This window comes from Carcharhinus amblyrhynchos, chromosome 11, assembly GCF_965287045.1.
Source record: "Carcharhinus amblyrhynchos chromosome 11, sCarAmb.v2.hapA, whole genome shotgun sequence".
In the NCBI taxonomy this organism is placed as follows: Eukaryota; Metazoa; Chordata; class Chondrichthyes; order Carcharhiniformes; family Carcharhinidae; genus Carcharhinus; species Carcharhinus amblyrhynchos.
In genome coordinates this window covers 83456075-83469923 of record NC_137334.1, presented here as the reverse complement: position 1 = coordinate 83469923, position 13849 = coordinate 83456075, and the positions used below count along the sequence as shown (strand labels likewise).

The 13849-nt window shown below is 43.3% G+C and overlaps 1 protein-coding gene across 1 annotated transcript in view; it reads right to left on the bottom strand.

Moving 5' to 3' along the window:
• The window catches only part of LOC145350299 (contactin-associated protein-like 5), a 644548-nt gene that overhangs the window by 439517 nt on the left and 191182 nt on the right, over window positions 1-13849 (bottom strand). Inside the window, exon 4 of the mRNA XM_080199493.1 lies at window positions 2250-2397. Within this exon, the coding sequence (XP_080055619.1) occupies window positions 2250-2397 (148 nt within the window). The remainder of the gene's footprint in view (window positions 1-2249; window positions 2398-13849) is intronic.

Here is a 13849-nt window from a genome sequence, read left to right as displayed (position 1 = left end):
GTCAATTTGCATCCAAATAGCGCTGATTTATGAGTATACTTGTGTTTTGAACCATTTCCTTGTCTACCAGGAACTAAGCTGAGTCTGGCCAAATCATTAGATCAGTATTTCACATGACGAATCATGCACCGTCTTGGCCACTGACTTTCTCTGAACTGGATGCTGAAGGGACTAACAGGCCAGAGTGGGGTTCCTGAGCCCCACTCGGTGCTGCTCAACACAGAATTGACCAGCAAGTTTTAAACCATCGTTTAATCTGACAGAGAGTTCCACAGAATCCGATTCTTAACCGTGAACAGAAATTCCATTAGTCTGGAATGGATTTGAACCCAGGTTCCTACTCCTTGCAAAAGAGAACTGATGCAGCAATCGATTCTCACAAAGCTAAATAACCCTTTCAGTAAGCATTCATAGAACAATCATTGAGCAATTGTTAGCACTTTTGATTACGTTTCTCTTACTATGCCTCAGCACATGCATATACTTCTCATATACTTTGAACAAATGACCTCTCATAAAACCAATGATATTGGTGTCAAACATGTTTATTTTTCATACACATTATTCAGAACCAATGGAATCATAAAGTGAGAACTTTAAATGGTGCAGTGGAGTAAGATTGAAAATTGTCTATCGTAACGGTTGCAAAGTTTTTGTTAGCTAACTCTTGATTTTGGCATTAAGGCATTTACATTCATGCTAAATATTGCATGATGTCACAAATCCTGTTGAAAGTTTATGTTGGGATGGTGTTGGTTACAGAATGTGTCTACTAAAAAAGGTCTTTATAGTTTCCTGTATGTCAACACTTGTCTTTATTAACTATCTAGTTACATAAATACAGACAAGTGATTTCCCTATATCAAGGTCTTAACATACCTTTGCTCCACAGTACAGGATTCAGAAGAATGAGGGGAGATCTCATAGAAACATATAAATTATGAAGGGAATAGATAAGATAGAAGCAGGGAGGTTGTTTCCACTGGCGGATGAAACTAGAATTAGGGGGCATGGCCTCAAAATAAGGAGGAGCAGATTTAGGATTGAGTTGAGGAGGAATTTCCTCACCCAAAGGATTATGAATCTGTGAATTCCCTGCCCAGTGAAACAGTTGAGGCTACATCATTGAATATTATTAAGGCAAGGATAGATACATTTTTGAACAGTAAAGGAATTAAGGGCTATGGTGAATGGGCAGGTAAGTGGAACTGAGTCCACGAAAAGATCAGCCATGATCTTATTGAATGGCGGAGCAGGCTTGTGGGATCAGATGGCCTACTCCTGCTCCGAGTTCTTATGTTCTTACACTAGACCTGGGTCATTTGTCTTCTTACATCACTGTGTGGGAGGTACTGTAATCAGCCCCACATTACACCTTCAAGTTCCGGACCCTTCTAATACACTCAGAGGCAGGTTTACAATGAAAAACACCATGTCCAGCATAGGGCCACAGCCTTGAAATGGATCCGATCCCCCCTGATCTGGGTTCCACGATTTCTAGCTGGCCATGGGTAGCCAGATGCCTCTCCATTTCTGGAGGCCAGCTGGATGGAAGAAGTTGGGATCCAGGAAGTAAAATAATCCAAACCGATGGCATTCGAGTGGTTTTACATTCATAGGAACTAAGAGCAGAAGTAGGCAAATTTAGCCCTTTGAGCCTGCTCCATCATTTAATCAGATTGTGGCCGATCTCTCCCTCGTCTCAAATCGACCTCCCTACTGCTCCCCATACTCCCCTATCCCTTTATTTTCCATTCTGCCAAATCCCGCACTCATTGAGGGCCCAATTAAAATCCTGCCCCACAGAATCAGACAAGATGCTGATTTATTCAAAATAATTACAACACAAGTGCAGATTAATTTCAGATGTCTCAGCCACAAAGCTGTAAGAAGTGTCAAACAATTGATCTGAATTATTAGCTGATCTAATAGAAGTTTGCTTTTAAGCCAAATTAACATAAATCAGTTACGTTTCAGAAGTGTAGTCTCTTGCAGTAAAGCTGATAAAGATTCTGACTTAATTTTCGCTATCCTTCATTATAAAACACATCTCATTCTGTGTCGGTTGACTCAACTGAGTCTCGTTCAATTAACTTTTAATAAGATAGTCCCCAGGACTCTTCATTTAAATCTGTACATAAGTGAACTACAAAGTGACAGCATTCCTGATTGCAGTTCAGCGCGACCCCAGTGGTAACAGTACTTGAGAAACACACTTTTAAAGCATTCCATTATTAGTGCATACTTACTGTAAGAACATCCGTAAACTTCAACTCTCATCCCTATCCTACCATGAGGATTCCACTCAAGGGGAACAAAACGAAGGAGTCTTGCTTTGATGGAATGCTGCAATTTGTGCCGCGTGACGCCATCCGCATTGGAGTTCCCTGTGAAAGCCTGCGAAGGGAACAGAAAGATAAAAAGAAATCAGCCAGGAAAGCAACATTGCCCTGCTACTGATCTGAGTGGAACAAAATTGATATTAAACAAAAGCGTTTAAAAAAGATCTTGAAATCTCCTTCGCAGAAAAGTCTATCCAAAGTGCAGTACATCAATTGGCAACTGGCAATTAGTGGGCTGGCGAGGTGGCACAGTGGTTGGCACTGCTGCCTCACAGTGCCAGGGACCCTGGATTCCCGGCTTGGGTAATGGTCTGTGCAGAGTCCGCACGTTCTCCCCGTGTCCACATGGTTTTCTCTGGGCGCTCCAGTTTCCTCCCACATCCAAAAGATGTGCTGGCTAGGCACGTTGGCCATGCTAAATTCTCCCTCCGTGTACCCGAGTTAACTTCAGATGGTCTGCCAGTGTTCTGCCAATAGTTGCTCTGAAAGACTTAGAAGAAACGAAACCAGGGATTTTCACAGTAACTTCATTACAATATTAATGTAAGCCTACTTATGACACTAATAAATAAACTTAAACTTAGATAACTGAAGCACCACCAGCATTGTCCTCTATGTGCTTATTTGTCTTCATTACTGGTTTTATCCTGTTGCATTAAATAGTAAGATTGCAATCAATGGAAATCAAGGGAAGCCTCTCCACTGGTTGGAATCATATATAGCACACAGGAAGATGATCATTGCTCTTGCAAGCCAATCACTTGAGCCTTGCAGGAGATTCACAGGGCAGCATGCAAGATTATTACAATGCCCAACCATCCTTAGCTGCTTCCTCCCTCTGTCATTACATTGGAAGCAGGGATGTTTATTAGTAATTACACAGCGTTCAATTGCTGCTGCTCAGATACTGAAGGAATCCATGTCTACAGGTAGCAAGGTCTGGGCAGTGTTCTGGCTTGGGATATTAAGTGCCAAGTAACATCCAAACAAGGGGCCATGGCCACCTCCAGCATCAACCACCTCGCCTTGACATTCAAAAGCTCCAGGGTCACTGAATTCTCCACCAGTGGCATCCTGGGGGGTGTGAGGGGAGGGGAATCATTGACCAGAAACTTAACTGGACCAGCCACATATATACTATCTGTAACTTCCCAGCATAGCTACCTGAAAGATTCTCTGGGGATTCGCTCTTGCAAATTCCCAGGTAAAGGTTTACATGGCAACTAACCATAAGGGATAACTCTTCTTGGACAGTTGTGCAGCGCTGGTAACCATCCGACAAAGTGATTTAAATCACTAACTTCGGATAGTCTGCCTATGTTATGCTAATAGTTATTCTGAAAAACCATTTCAGCATAACTATTTTAAATACCTAGACCATACCTCACATGGGACTAACCACCCCCCCCCCCCCCACCCCCCTCCACTAAGCACCCATCCACGGACCTGACCAGAACCCCTGACCCAATCCTGACCCACACCCCTCTTACCCAATACAACCTGACCTGGCTGGAGAACACCCCTCCCCCGCCACCCCAACCTGATTCAATCCAGCCAGACCCCCAGCACCCCATGTCCAACTTTTCCACTCATGTCTGAAACTCCACCCCAATGTCTGACCTGCCATATCCGATCCCCACACAACCCCATGTCCTACACCCTACACCCAATTTCTGACACCCCACTCCCAGCATCCCCATGTCTAACTCGCACCCCCCCCCACCCCAACTCGTCCACACCCCAAATCCCATCCACATACCTTGAACACTTATCTTTACCTTGGCCTGTTATTTTCAATGGGATCTTTAAATTGACCTACCGTCAGGCAGCTCGTGCTATGCAGAAGGAGATGTATCCTCCTTCGCACAGTTTCTCTTAGGTGTGACACAGTGGCACAGTCGTTAGCACTGCCGCCTCACAGCACCAGGGACGCGCCTCCGGGTCCTGTGTGGAGATTGCACATTCTCCCCACGTCTACGTGGGTTTCCTTCAGGTGCTCTGGTTTCCTCCCATCGTCGAAAGATGTCTGGTTTGGTTGACTAGCCATGCTAAATTGTCCCTTAGTGTCAGGGGGATTAGGAGAATAAATATATGGGGTCACGGGATAGCATCTTGTGGGATTGTTGTCGGTGCAGGCTTGATGGGCCAAATGACCTCCTTCTACGTTGTAGACTCTATGACTCTCTGATTCTACTCTGACACGAGAACCAGGGACCCATGGGACTGCCTGGTCTCTTCTGGCCTGAATTAGGAAGCTCAGGAAAGACAGGCACTGAAGAAATCTAGAGTAGCTAAATGGGTACAGGGTGGTAATCCTACACTGATTGCAACTGGTTATTGCCCTATAGCTAAAACAACAGGTCGGACACCGGTAATTCTGTGGCGAGTAGCTCACTTCCTGACTCCCCAAAGTCTGTCTACAGTGCACAAGTCAGGAGTGTGTTAGAAAATCTATCCTGATGGACAGCAGCTCCAACATCACTTGAGAAGCACTATTGAAAGCATCCTTTCCAGATGTATCACAGCTTGGTATGGCTCCTTCTGCGCTGACCAAGACCATAAGAAATTACAAAGGGTCATTAGTGCAGCCCAGTCCATCACACAAACCAGCCTCCCATCCATTGACTCCGCCTATACTTCCTGCTGCCTCAGAAAAACAGCTAGCATAATCAAGCACCCCACACGTCTGAGACACATTCTCTTCCACCTTCTTCATTGGGAAAAAAAATACAAAAGTCTGAGATCACATTCCAACCAACTCAAGAACAGTTTCTTCTCTGCTGCCATCAGACTTTTGAAAGGACCTACCATATATTAAGCTGATCTTTCTCTGCATCCTAGCTATGACTGTAACACCACATTCTGCACCTTTTCTTTCCCTTCTCTATGTACGATATGCTTTGTCTGTACAGCGTGCAGGAAACAATACTTTTCATTGTATCCCAATGCTTTTGACAACAATAAATCAAATCAACATTACCCAGGAAATAATAATTGTACTGACGCCATCCACCAACTTAACTATTCATTCCCTCAAAATCTTGTGACTCTCTACCTAACAACACTGTGAGTGAACCCACGCTATAAAGACTGCAGCAGTTGATGAAGGTGGTTGAGGCATCAGTTCCTCAAGGGCAGTTTGGGGTGAGCAATAAATGCAATGTCCACACCCTGTGAAAGAGTGAAGCAAACATTTTCTGTGCTTGGGTTATCAGATGGGATATTCTTACAATTAATACCTCAATGGTGGGCAAAGCTTGAATTTGTACTTAAACTTCTATTAGAATGAACAGCCTGAGATACTTGCAACTTAACATAGATTTAAACTTAATGTATGCCCCCTAAAGCTCTGTGGTACATACCTTTGTGGTCCATTAAAACTAAACATTTGGACATTTCTACCACAGATCATACTCTAATACTAAAAGATTATATAAAAATATAAAAAGATATAGGCTGGAATTTTACCAGCCCGCCCATTATGGGAATCGGAGCAGCCGAGGAGCAGACCTAGGAAAGTTTGTTGACCTCAGACAGAATTTCATGGTTTCGGGATGAGGTAAGCAATAAAATCCTGCCCATAAAGTTTCCTGACTTTTTCCATTTGGCACCCTGCCCCAAATAATGCCTGTCAGCCTAAAAATTGAAACTTGGCAAGGAAAAGACCTTAAGTGACCACTAAGTTGTGTCTAGATTGAGGTGGATAAGATACTGGTGGGAATCCCATCCATGCAACTTTACGCACCATTCCTCACCTTGGAAGCCATGAGGTGGGCAGTAGCGTGAAGTCCTTAAATTCTTGCTTAAGCGTCCAATCTATTGCAAGTCATTCAAATTCTAAAAGATTATTTAGCTACACGCTGGGGTTTGATTTGATTTGATCTATTTATTATGGTCACATGAATTAGCATGCAGTGAAAAGTATTGTTTCTTGCACATTATACAGACAAAGCATACTGTTCATAGAGAAGGAAACGAGAGAGTGCAGAGTGTAGTGTTACAGTCATAGTTAGGGTGTGGAGAAAGAACAACTTAATACAAGGTAGGTCCATTCAAAAGGCTGATGGCAGCAGGAAAGAAGCCATTCTTGAATCAGTTGGTACGTGACCTCAGACTTCTGTATTTTTTTCCCGATGGAAGAAGGTCGAAGAGAAAACATTTGGAGTGCGTGGGGTCCTTAATCATGCTGGCTGCTTTGCCGAGCTAGCAGAGTTGAATAGGAAACAACGGGAGGAATATTAAATAAATTGTTACCTTCCACAGGCCTAAAATATTGTTTTCTGCTTCGAATTAGTTTGCTGATGATTTCACAGCTTTGCAAAAATCCCTTGTTTCTTTTTGATTGTCACACATTTCCTCTTTTCATCTGCATCCCTTTTGCAACACCAGAAAATTGGGTGTCTTGACCTATCATACTCCAGTTCTGTGCAACTGGAAAATCATTTCCAGTTCTGTGCAACTGGAAAATCGTTTCCCATTCTGTGCAACTGGAAAATTGTTTAACCTTTTGGCAATCTAATAACAATGAATTATTTTTAGCTGTTCTACCAATGCCTGATGAACTTAATACAAAAGCAAAATATTGCCGACACTGGAAATCTGAAATAAAATATAAAAAGTGGATGTTGGAAGGACTCAGCAGGTCAGGCAGCATCTGTGAGTAGAACCATAGAAACCCTACAGTGTAGAAGGAGGCCATTTGGCCCGTCATGCCTTCACAGACAACAATCTCATCCCGGCCCCATCCCTGTGTAGATGAGGGTTTCCTGTCAACGCTTTGTATATACTCAGACGTACACTTAATACAAAGACTCAAAATGCAGTGATGGTGAGGACGTGACTTTATTTAACCCAACAATTGAATGAGAGAATGATATGAGGAAGCGCTCCACTCAAGACATAGAATGCCAGCAGCTGGATATCAGTCTGAAGAACAATGCTCCTGTGAAAGCAATTATTCATTCCCAAAATCATATTGCCCACCTTTCCGGTGGACCCAGCAAACATTAATACAAATCAGTCAATAATCATTCTGTCATTAACTCCAGCCAACAACAATATACATCATGTGCTAATGGGATTTAATTTGTTATTAAATTACAGACATTACTTCCCTTTTGTTGCCCAGCAATATGAGATGCCGGACAGTGAAGTGATTCCCACCAATTGAACCCATGTGACTCTCATTTGACCTCAAGAAATTCTTCATGTCTGCTCATCACCTGCGTTATCTCTCGGAATTGTATGACCCTATTCAGAAGGCTGGCATTGGTAGCCACCTTGTTCCCAACCACTGCTGATAGCATTACTACTTTTCGGAGGAACTACTGTCCCTCATTTCTCCCACCTGGCCTGCTGTACTTTGTCCATGACTAAAGTTTCACAAAATGTAACCAAAAGCAAAACACATCCATCTTGTAAGTTCAAAATACATGTTTTAAATGAGAAATATTTGTTAATCGTTCAAAGCTCACTTCTATGGGAACAGCCCTTGGTTGGCTTATGTTCCAATAGTCCAAGATCATTCATTCTAAAGTTAGTTGTGTTAGTGCTCCCAAATCTATGGTTATGTTTATTAGCCTATTCTAGACCCCGACATAAACCCGTAACACCACATATTTTCCCTGCTACTCCCCATGATACTAAGGGGCAATATATTTGACTCTCAATTGCCCCCAGAACAAGGGCAACTGGGGATGGGCTGACCAATCAGTGACACCCTTGTCCCACCGATGAATAAAGAAATGTATCTCCAGATCCACAGGAATGTGGTCGACTCTTAACTGCCCCCATCAAGGACAATTAGAGATGGATAATAAATGGTGACCCAGCCGATGATGCCCATGTCCCATTTAAAATAATAACACGGATTGTACTTCAGAAGGATTAATTAGTTGTAAAACATGGGAAGACATCTTGAGGCCATCACGTGCAAATCATCCTCTACGTTTTAAAATGAAGATAGGATAGCTGCTATAAAGAATGACTGATCTGCAACCTCAGTTTTACACTAGGGCAGCAAGTTGAAAATCTATCCTTCCTTTATTTTCAACTTTATAAATTTTTTTTAACTTTAGCTATTTGTTCTCTCTTCCTGGCCTCTGGGCTACAAATATTTTGTGTTGGAGTTTGGGAGTTATGGGGTTAGGGAAGGCAGAGAAAAAGAAAACCTATTGTAGCTGTTTATCACTTCTCAAAAATGTTCAAAATATAGAAAGTAAGAACCTGCTCCATCATTGAATAAGATCATGCCTGATCATCCAAATCAGTAGCCAGTTCCCACTTTCCCCTTATATTCTTTGATTTCTTTAGCCCCAAGAGCTGTATCTAATTCCTTCCTGAAAACATACAATGCTTTGGTCACAACTGCTTTCTGTAGTAGAGAATTCCACAGGCTCACGGCTCTCTGGGTGAAGAATTTTCTCCTCATCTCTGTCCTAAATGGTATACCCTGGGTCTCGACACCTTCATCGTCGGAAATATCCTTCCTGTCTAGTCCTATTAGAATTGGGACAGCACGGTGGTGCAGTGGTTAGCACTGCTGCCTCACAGCTCCAGGGACCCAGATTCGATTCTGGCCTTGGGTCTCTGTCTGCGTTGAGTTTGCACATTTTCCCCATGTCTGTGTGGGCTTCCTCCGGGTGCCCCGGTTTCAGCCCACACTCCGAAGATGCGCGGGTTAGGTTAATTGGCCAGGATGAATTGACCCTAATGTCAGGGGGATTAGCAGGGTAAATAGGAATAGGATGGGAGAGTGGTCAGTGCAGACACAATGGGCTGAATGGCCTCCTTCTGCACTGTAGGGATTGTATGAATTTTACAGGTTTCTATGAGATCCCCCCACCACCTGCCTTATTCTTCTCAACTCCAGCCAATATAGAATCAAATAACAAAAGAATCCCTACAGAGCAGAAAGAGGCCATTCAAAAATAATTACTTCTAGAAAGCAAAAACTTCCATGTACAAGGATACAGGAAACACTTTGTGCAAAAATGATAATTGCCATTAGGCTTCCATAACAATATCAATTGTCTCCCCTTGATTTTATTCAGATTGAATAGATGCTTCTATTCAATACATTTACCCAACCACAAGCTGACCTATTGGAATGAAGTTTTAAGGTGATCTATTAGTGTTACAAGTAGGCTTACATTAACACTGCATTGAAGTTACTGTGCAAATCCCTTAGTTGTCACGCTCTGGTGCCTGTTCGGGTACACTGAGGGAGAATTTAACATGGACAATTCACCTAACCAGCACGTCTTTTGTACCGTGGGAGAAAACTGGGGAACCCAGAGGAAACTCACGCAGACATGGGGAGAATGTGCAGAGTCTGCACAGACAGTGACCCAAGCCAGGAATTGAACCCAGGGCCCTGGCGCTGGGAAGCAGCAGTGCTAACCATTGTGTCACCCTGACACTTAAGTACAGGGAATGGGAAAGCACATCTGATTGTTGCTTCTTAATAAGTGATCAATCTCTCCATCCTTCCCCCTCCCCTCGCCTGCCTCCATTCAAATGCTCCTTCCGAGCTTCTATCTTCATCTCCATATGGCTCACAAAGCAATCACTGTGCTGCATGATTTATCAGGTTGCTTAATTGCCATTTATGTTGCTCATCTGCTTATACTAAATTACGGAGCTAATTCTTAATGGCGTATTCTTCGTAATAACATCACTGTGTCCACGTAAACAAAACAGCATGACTTGCAAAGAACCCTGTGTCAATATCTGGAAAAGTGCCAAAGTATCAATGAACAAAAATAATGACCTCTTGCAAGGTAATGCAATATTAGTTTTAGGCAGGCTGGAATACCGAGCAAAAATTTCTACTTCCATTAGATTTATGCTGCACCTAATTAGGGTGTTGTGATTCATTCATTGTGATATATAACTATAATCAAGAAAGTGTTTGCAAAGACCATGATTTAACTCGCATTTAATGTGTTCAGCTATTAATAAGACATTAAAGGTCATGTGCAATCAGTTTATCTCTGATTTATGTAGAACTTAGGTAATGATAATATTAAATGTATTCATCATAAAACAAGTGAATGAATAATGTGTTTTCTATCCTTTAATATAAGGCTCGGATAGTTTGTACCAGACAATGGTGACAGTTTTCATAGTCCTTTAGGTTTGTACATCACTTGAAACAAATCCAAGACTTATACCCTTAAGTTGTGTGTGTAAAGCTATGAGAAATGTCTGCATTAGTTGCAAAGTTGATTCCAACATCATTCAAACATGTTCAATTTTTAGTCTGTGAATAGCTTTTTCCAAGTGGCAGGCAGTGTTCAGTGGGTACTGCAATGATCAAAACTAGGATCTCAGCTTTTCAGAATATATTCTCCCCGTGTTTGTGTGGGTTAGATGAAGGAACTAAATTTAATGGGTGGGATCTTATGGCCTCGCTTGTTCCAAAACCATAAAATCCCACCCAAGGTCAACAGACTTTTCCATTGTCTGTCCCTCACCTGCTCATCTTGGGGGCGGGGGGAGGGGGCGGTAAAATTCCAGCCAATATCTCCAAATTTGCAGACAACATAAGGCTGGATAGGAAGGTGAGCTGTGAGGAGGATGCAGAGATGCTCAGACAAGTTGAGAGAGTTGGCAAATACATGGCAGATGCAGTATAATATGGATAATTGCGAGGTTATCCACTTTGATAACAAACACAGGAAGGCAGATTATTATTTGAATGGCTATACATTAGGAGAGGGGAATACATAATAAGACCTGAGTATCCTTCTACACCAATTGCAGAAAGTAAGCACACAGGGCAGCCAGCAGTGAGATAAGCAAATGGTATGTTGGCCTTCATAGCCAGAACATTTGAGTACAAGAGCAAGGACATCTTGCTGCAATTTTACAGGACCCTGGTGAGCCCAGACCTGGATTATTGTGTAAAGTTTTGGTCATTTTATCTGAGGAAGGATGTTCTTGCTATGGAGTGGGTGCAGCAAAGGTTTACCAGACGGATTCCTGGGATGACGTAGCTGATGTAGGAGGAGAGATTGAGTTGGTTAGCATTATGGGGCACAGTGCACAGTGATTATCACTGCTGCCTCACAGCATCCAGGGAGCCAGGTTCAATTCTAGCCATGGGTGACTCTCTATGTGGAGTTGGTATGTTCTCCCCGTGTTTGTGTGGGTTTCCTCCAAATTCTCCGTTTTCATCCAACAATCTGAAGATGTGCTGCTTAGGTGCACTAGTCATGCTAAATTGCCCCTTAGTGTCCCAAGATATGTTGGTTAGATGGATTAGCCATGGTAGATCTGTGGGGTTACAGGAAAGTACAATGAGGAGGGTTTGGGTAAGGTGCTGGCTCTATCTTTCCAGCATGGCCGTTCTGAAATTGGGAGGGCAAGGCTAACGGAACGGCATTCCCCATTGGCCTCGGGCATGATCTTAGGGGCCTCGGGCAGCTGTGTGGTAAAATCAAGACCACTAAGTACAAAGAACAAAGAACAAAAACAGCCCAGGAAACAGGCCCTTCGGCCCAACAAGCCCGCGCCACCATCTCAACACCACCAGTCCCCCTCTCCACCCACGACCCTTGTCTAATGTTTTATGGCCATCCAGATTGAGGGAAACTGATTTAGGGACAATTTATTCCTGCCAATCAGCCTAACAGCACATCCTTGGGGTGTGGGAGGAAACTGGAGCACCCAGAGAAAACCCACGCAAGCATGGGGAGAATGCGCAAACTCCCACAGACACCGGCCCAAATCCATGTGTCTGCACAGCAATCAGCGATAGTCACTGAGCTGTTGTCTTGCCCAGTATCTAGTCCAGTTTAGGCACACACTAACGACATGAAGCACTGGACCAATCTCGAACCAAGAGCAGCCCCAGTACGACCCATCGCATGTATGCCCCTCGTTGGACATGAGGCGGACCGACTTATAACCTGTGAATGAAAAGGGAAAAAAAAATTATTATTGTACCATATCCATTTACCTTACCAGGGACGCCCCAATGCTAATGACCCTTATTTAAAACAATCTCCTATATCCACCCATCTCCAACCCAGCCGTGTGCCTGTCTAAGTTACTCTTAAATGACTCTAGCGTGTTTGCCTCCAACACCTTACTTGGCAGAGCATTCCATACCCCCACTACCCTCTGTGTGAAAAACCTCCCTCTAATATCTGTGATGTACCTCTCCCCCCTCACCTTAAGTCCATGGCCCCTTGTCTTACATGTCTCTATCATAGGAAATAGCTTACCACTATTTATCTATACCCTTCATAATCTTATATACCTCTATTAGATCCCCCCTCAGTCGGCATCTTTCAAGGGAAAAGAGCCCCAATTTCTTCAATCTTTCCTCATACCCCAATCCTTCCATACCAGGCAACATCCTGGTAAACCTCCTCTGCACTCTCTCCAGAGTCTCCACGTCCCTCTGGTAGTAAGGCGACCAGAACTGGACGCAGTACTCTAAATGCGGCCTAACCAACGTTCTGTACAACTGCAACATGAGACTCCAGGTCTTATATTCTATACCCCTTCCTACAAAGGCTAACATACCATAGGCTTTCTTCACCACACTCTCCACTTGCACTGCCACCTTCAAAGACTTGCGCACTTGCACCGCCAGGTCTCGCTGCAATTCTATACTCCTTACGGGCTTACCCTTTATCATATAACTCCCCCCTACATTATTCCGGCCAAAATGCATCACCTCACATTTATCCGGATTAAACTCCATTTGCCATATATCTGCCCAATCAACCAGCCTATCAATATCCCAAAGTACAGATTCACTGGGCTGAATGGCCTCTTTCTATAGGGATTCTATGGTTCAATATTTACTGGCGTTTAGAAGAATGAGGAGGGAATCTCATAGAAGCTTCTAAAATTCTAACAGGACTAGACAGAGTTGATGCAGCAAGGGCGTTCCTGATAGTGGGGGTGTCCAGAACCCAGGGTCAGTCTAAGGACAGCGATGAGGAGAAATTTCTTCACCCAGAAAGTGATGAGTGTGTGGAATTCTCCACCACAGAAAGCAGTTGTGGCCAAAGCATTGTATGTTTTCAAGAAGGAATTAGATATACCTCTTGGGGCCAAAGGAATCAAAACATGTAAGGGGAAAGCGGGATCTGGCTTTGAGTTGGATGATTAGCCATGATCTTAATGAATGGCAAAGCAGGCTCAAAAGGGCTCTTATTTTCTATATCTTTACACTTCTCTGTTTCCAAAACAACCCATGCCTGCTGTAGATAAAACAGGAAAGTCAGAGCTGCTAGAAATGCATAATATTGTCATGTGAAAGGGAAAGATCAGCAGGTTAACTTTTCATGTGTAACCCTTCAGCAATCTCAATATTAATGAAGGTTTGCAGCTGAAATGTTATTCCTAACTTTCTCTTTGAGGCGTTGACTGACTTTTCTGTGTTTCTGGTACACTTTGCCACGCGTCTACCATGTTGTAATGTCTCTCTCACAGTAATTTGTCTGAAGTGCAGTTTGGTAGGAAAGATGGGTGAAGTTATATGGGGT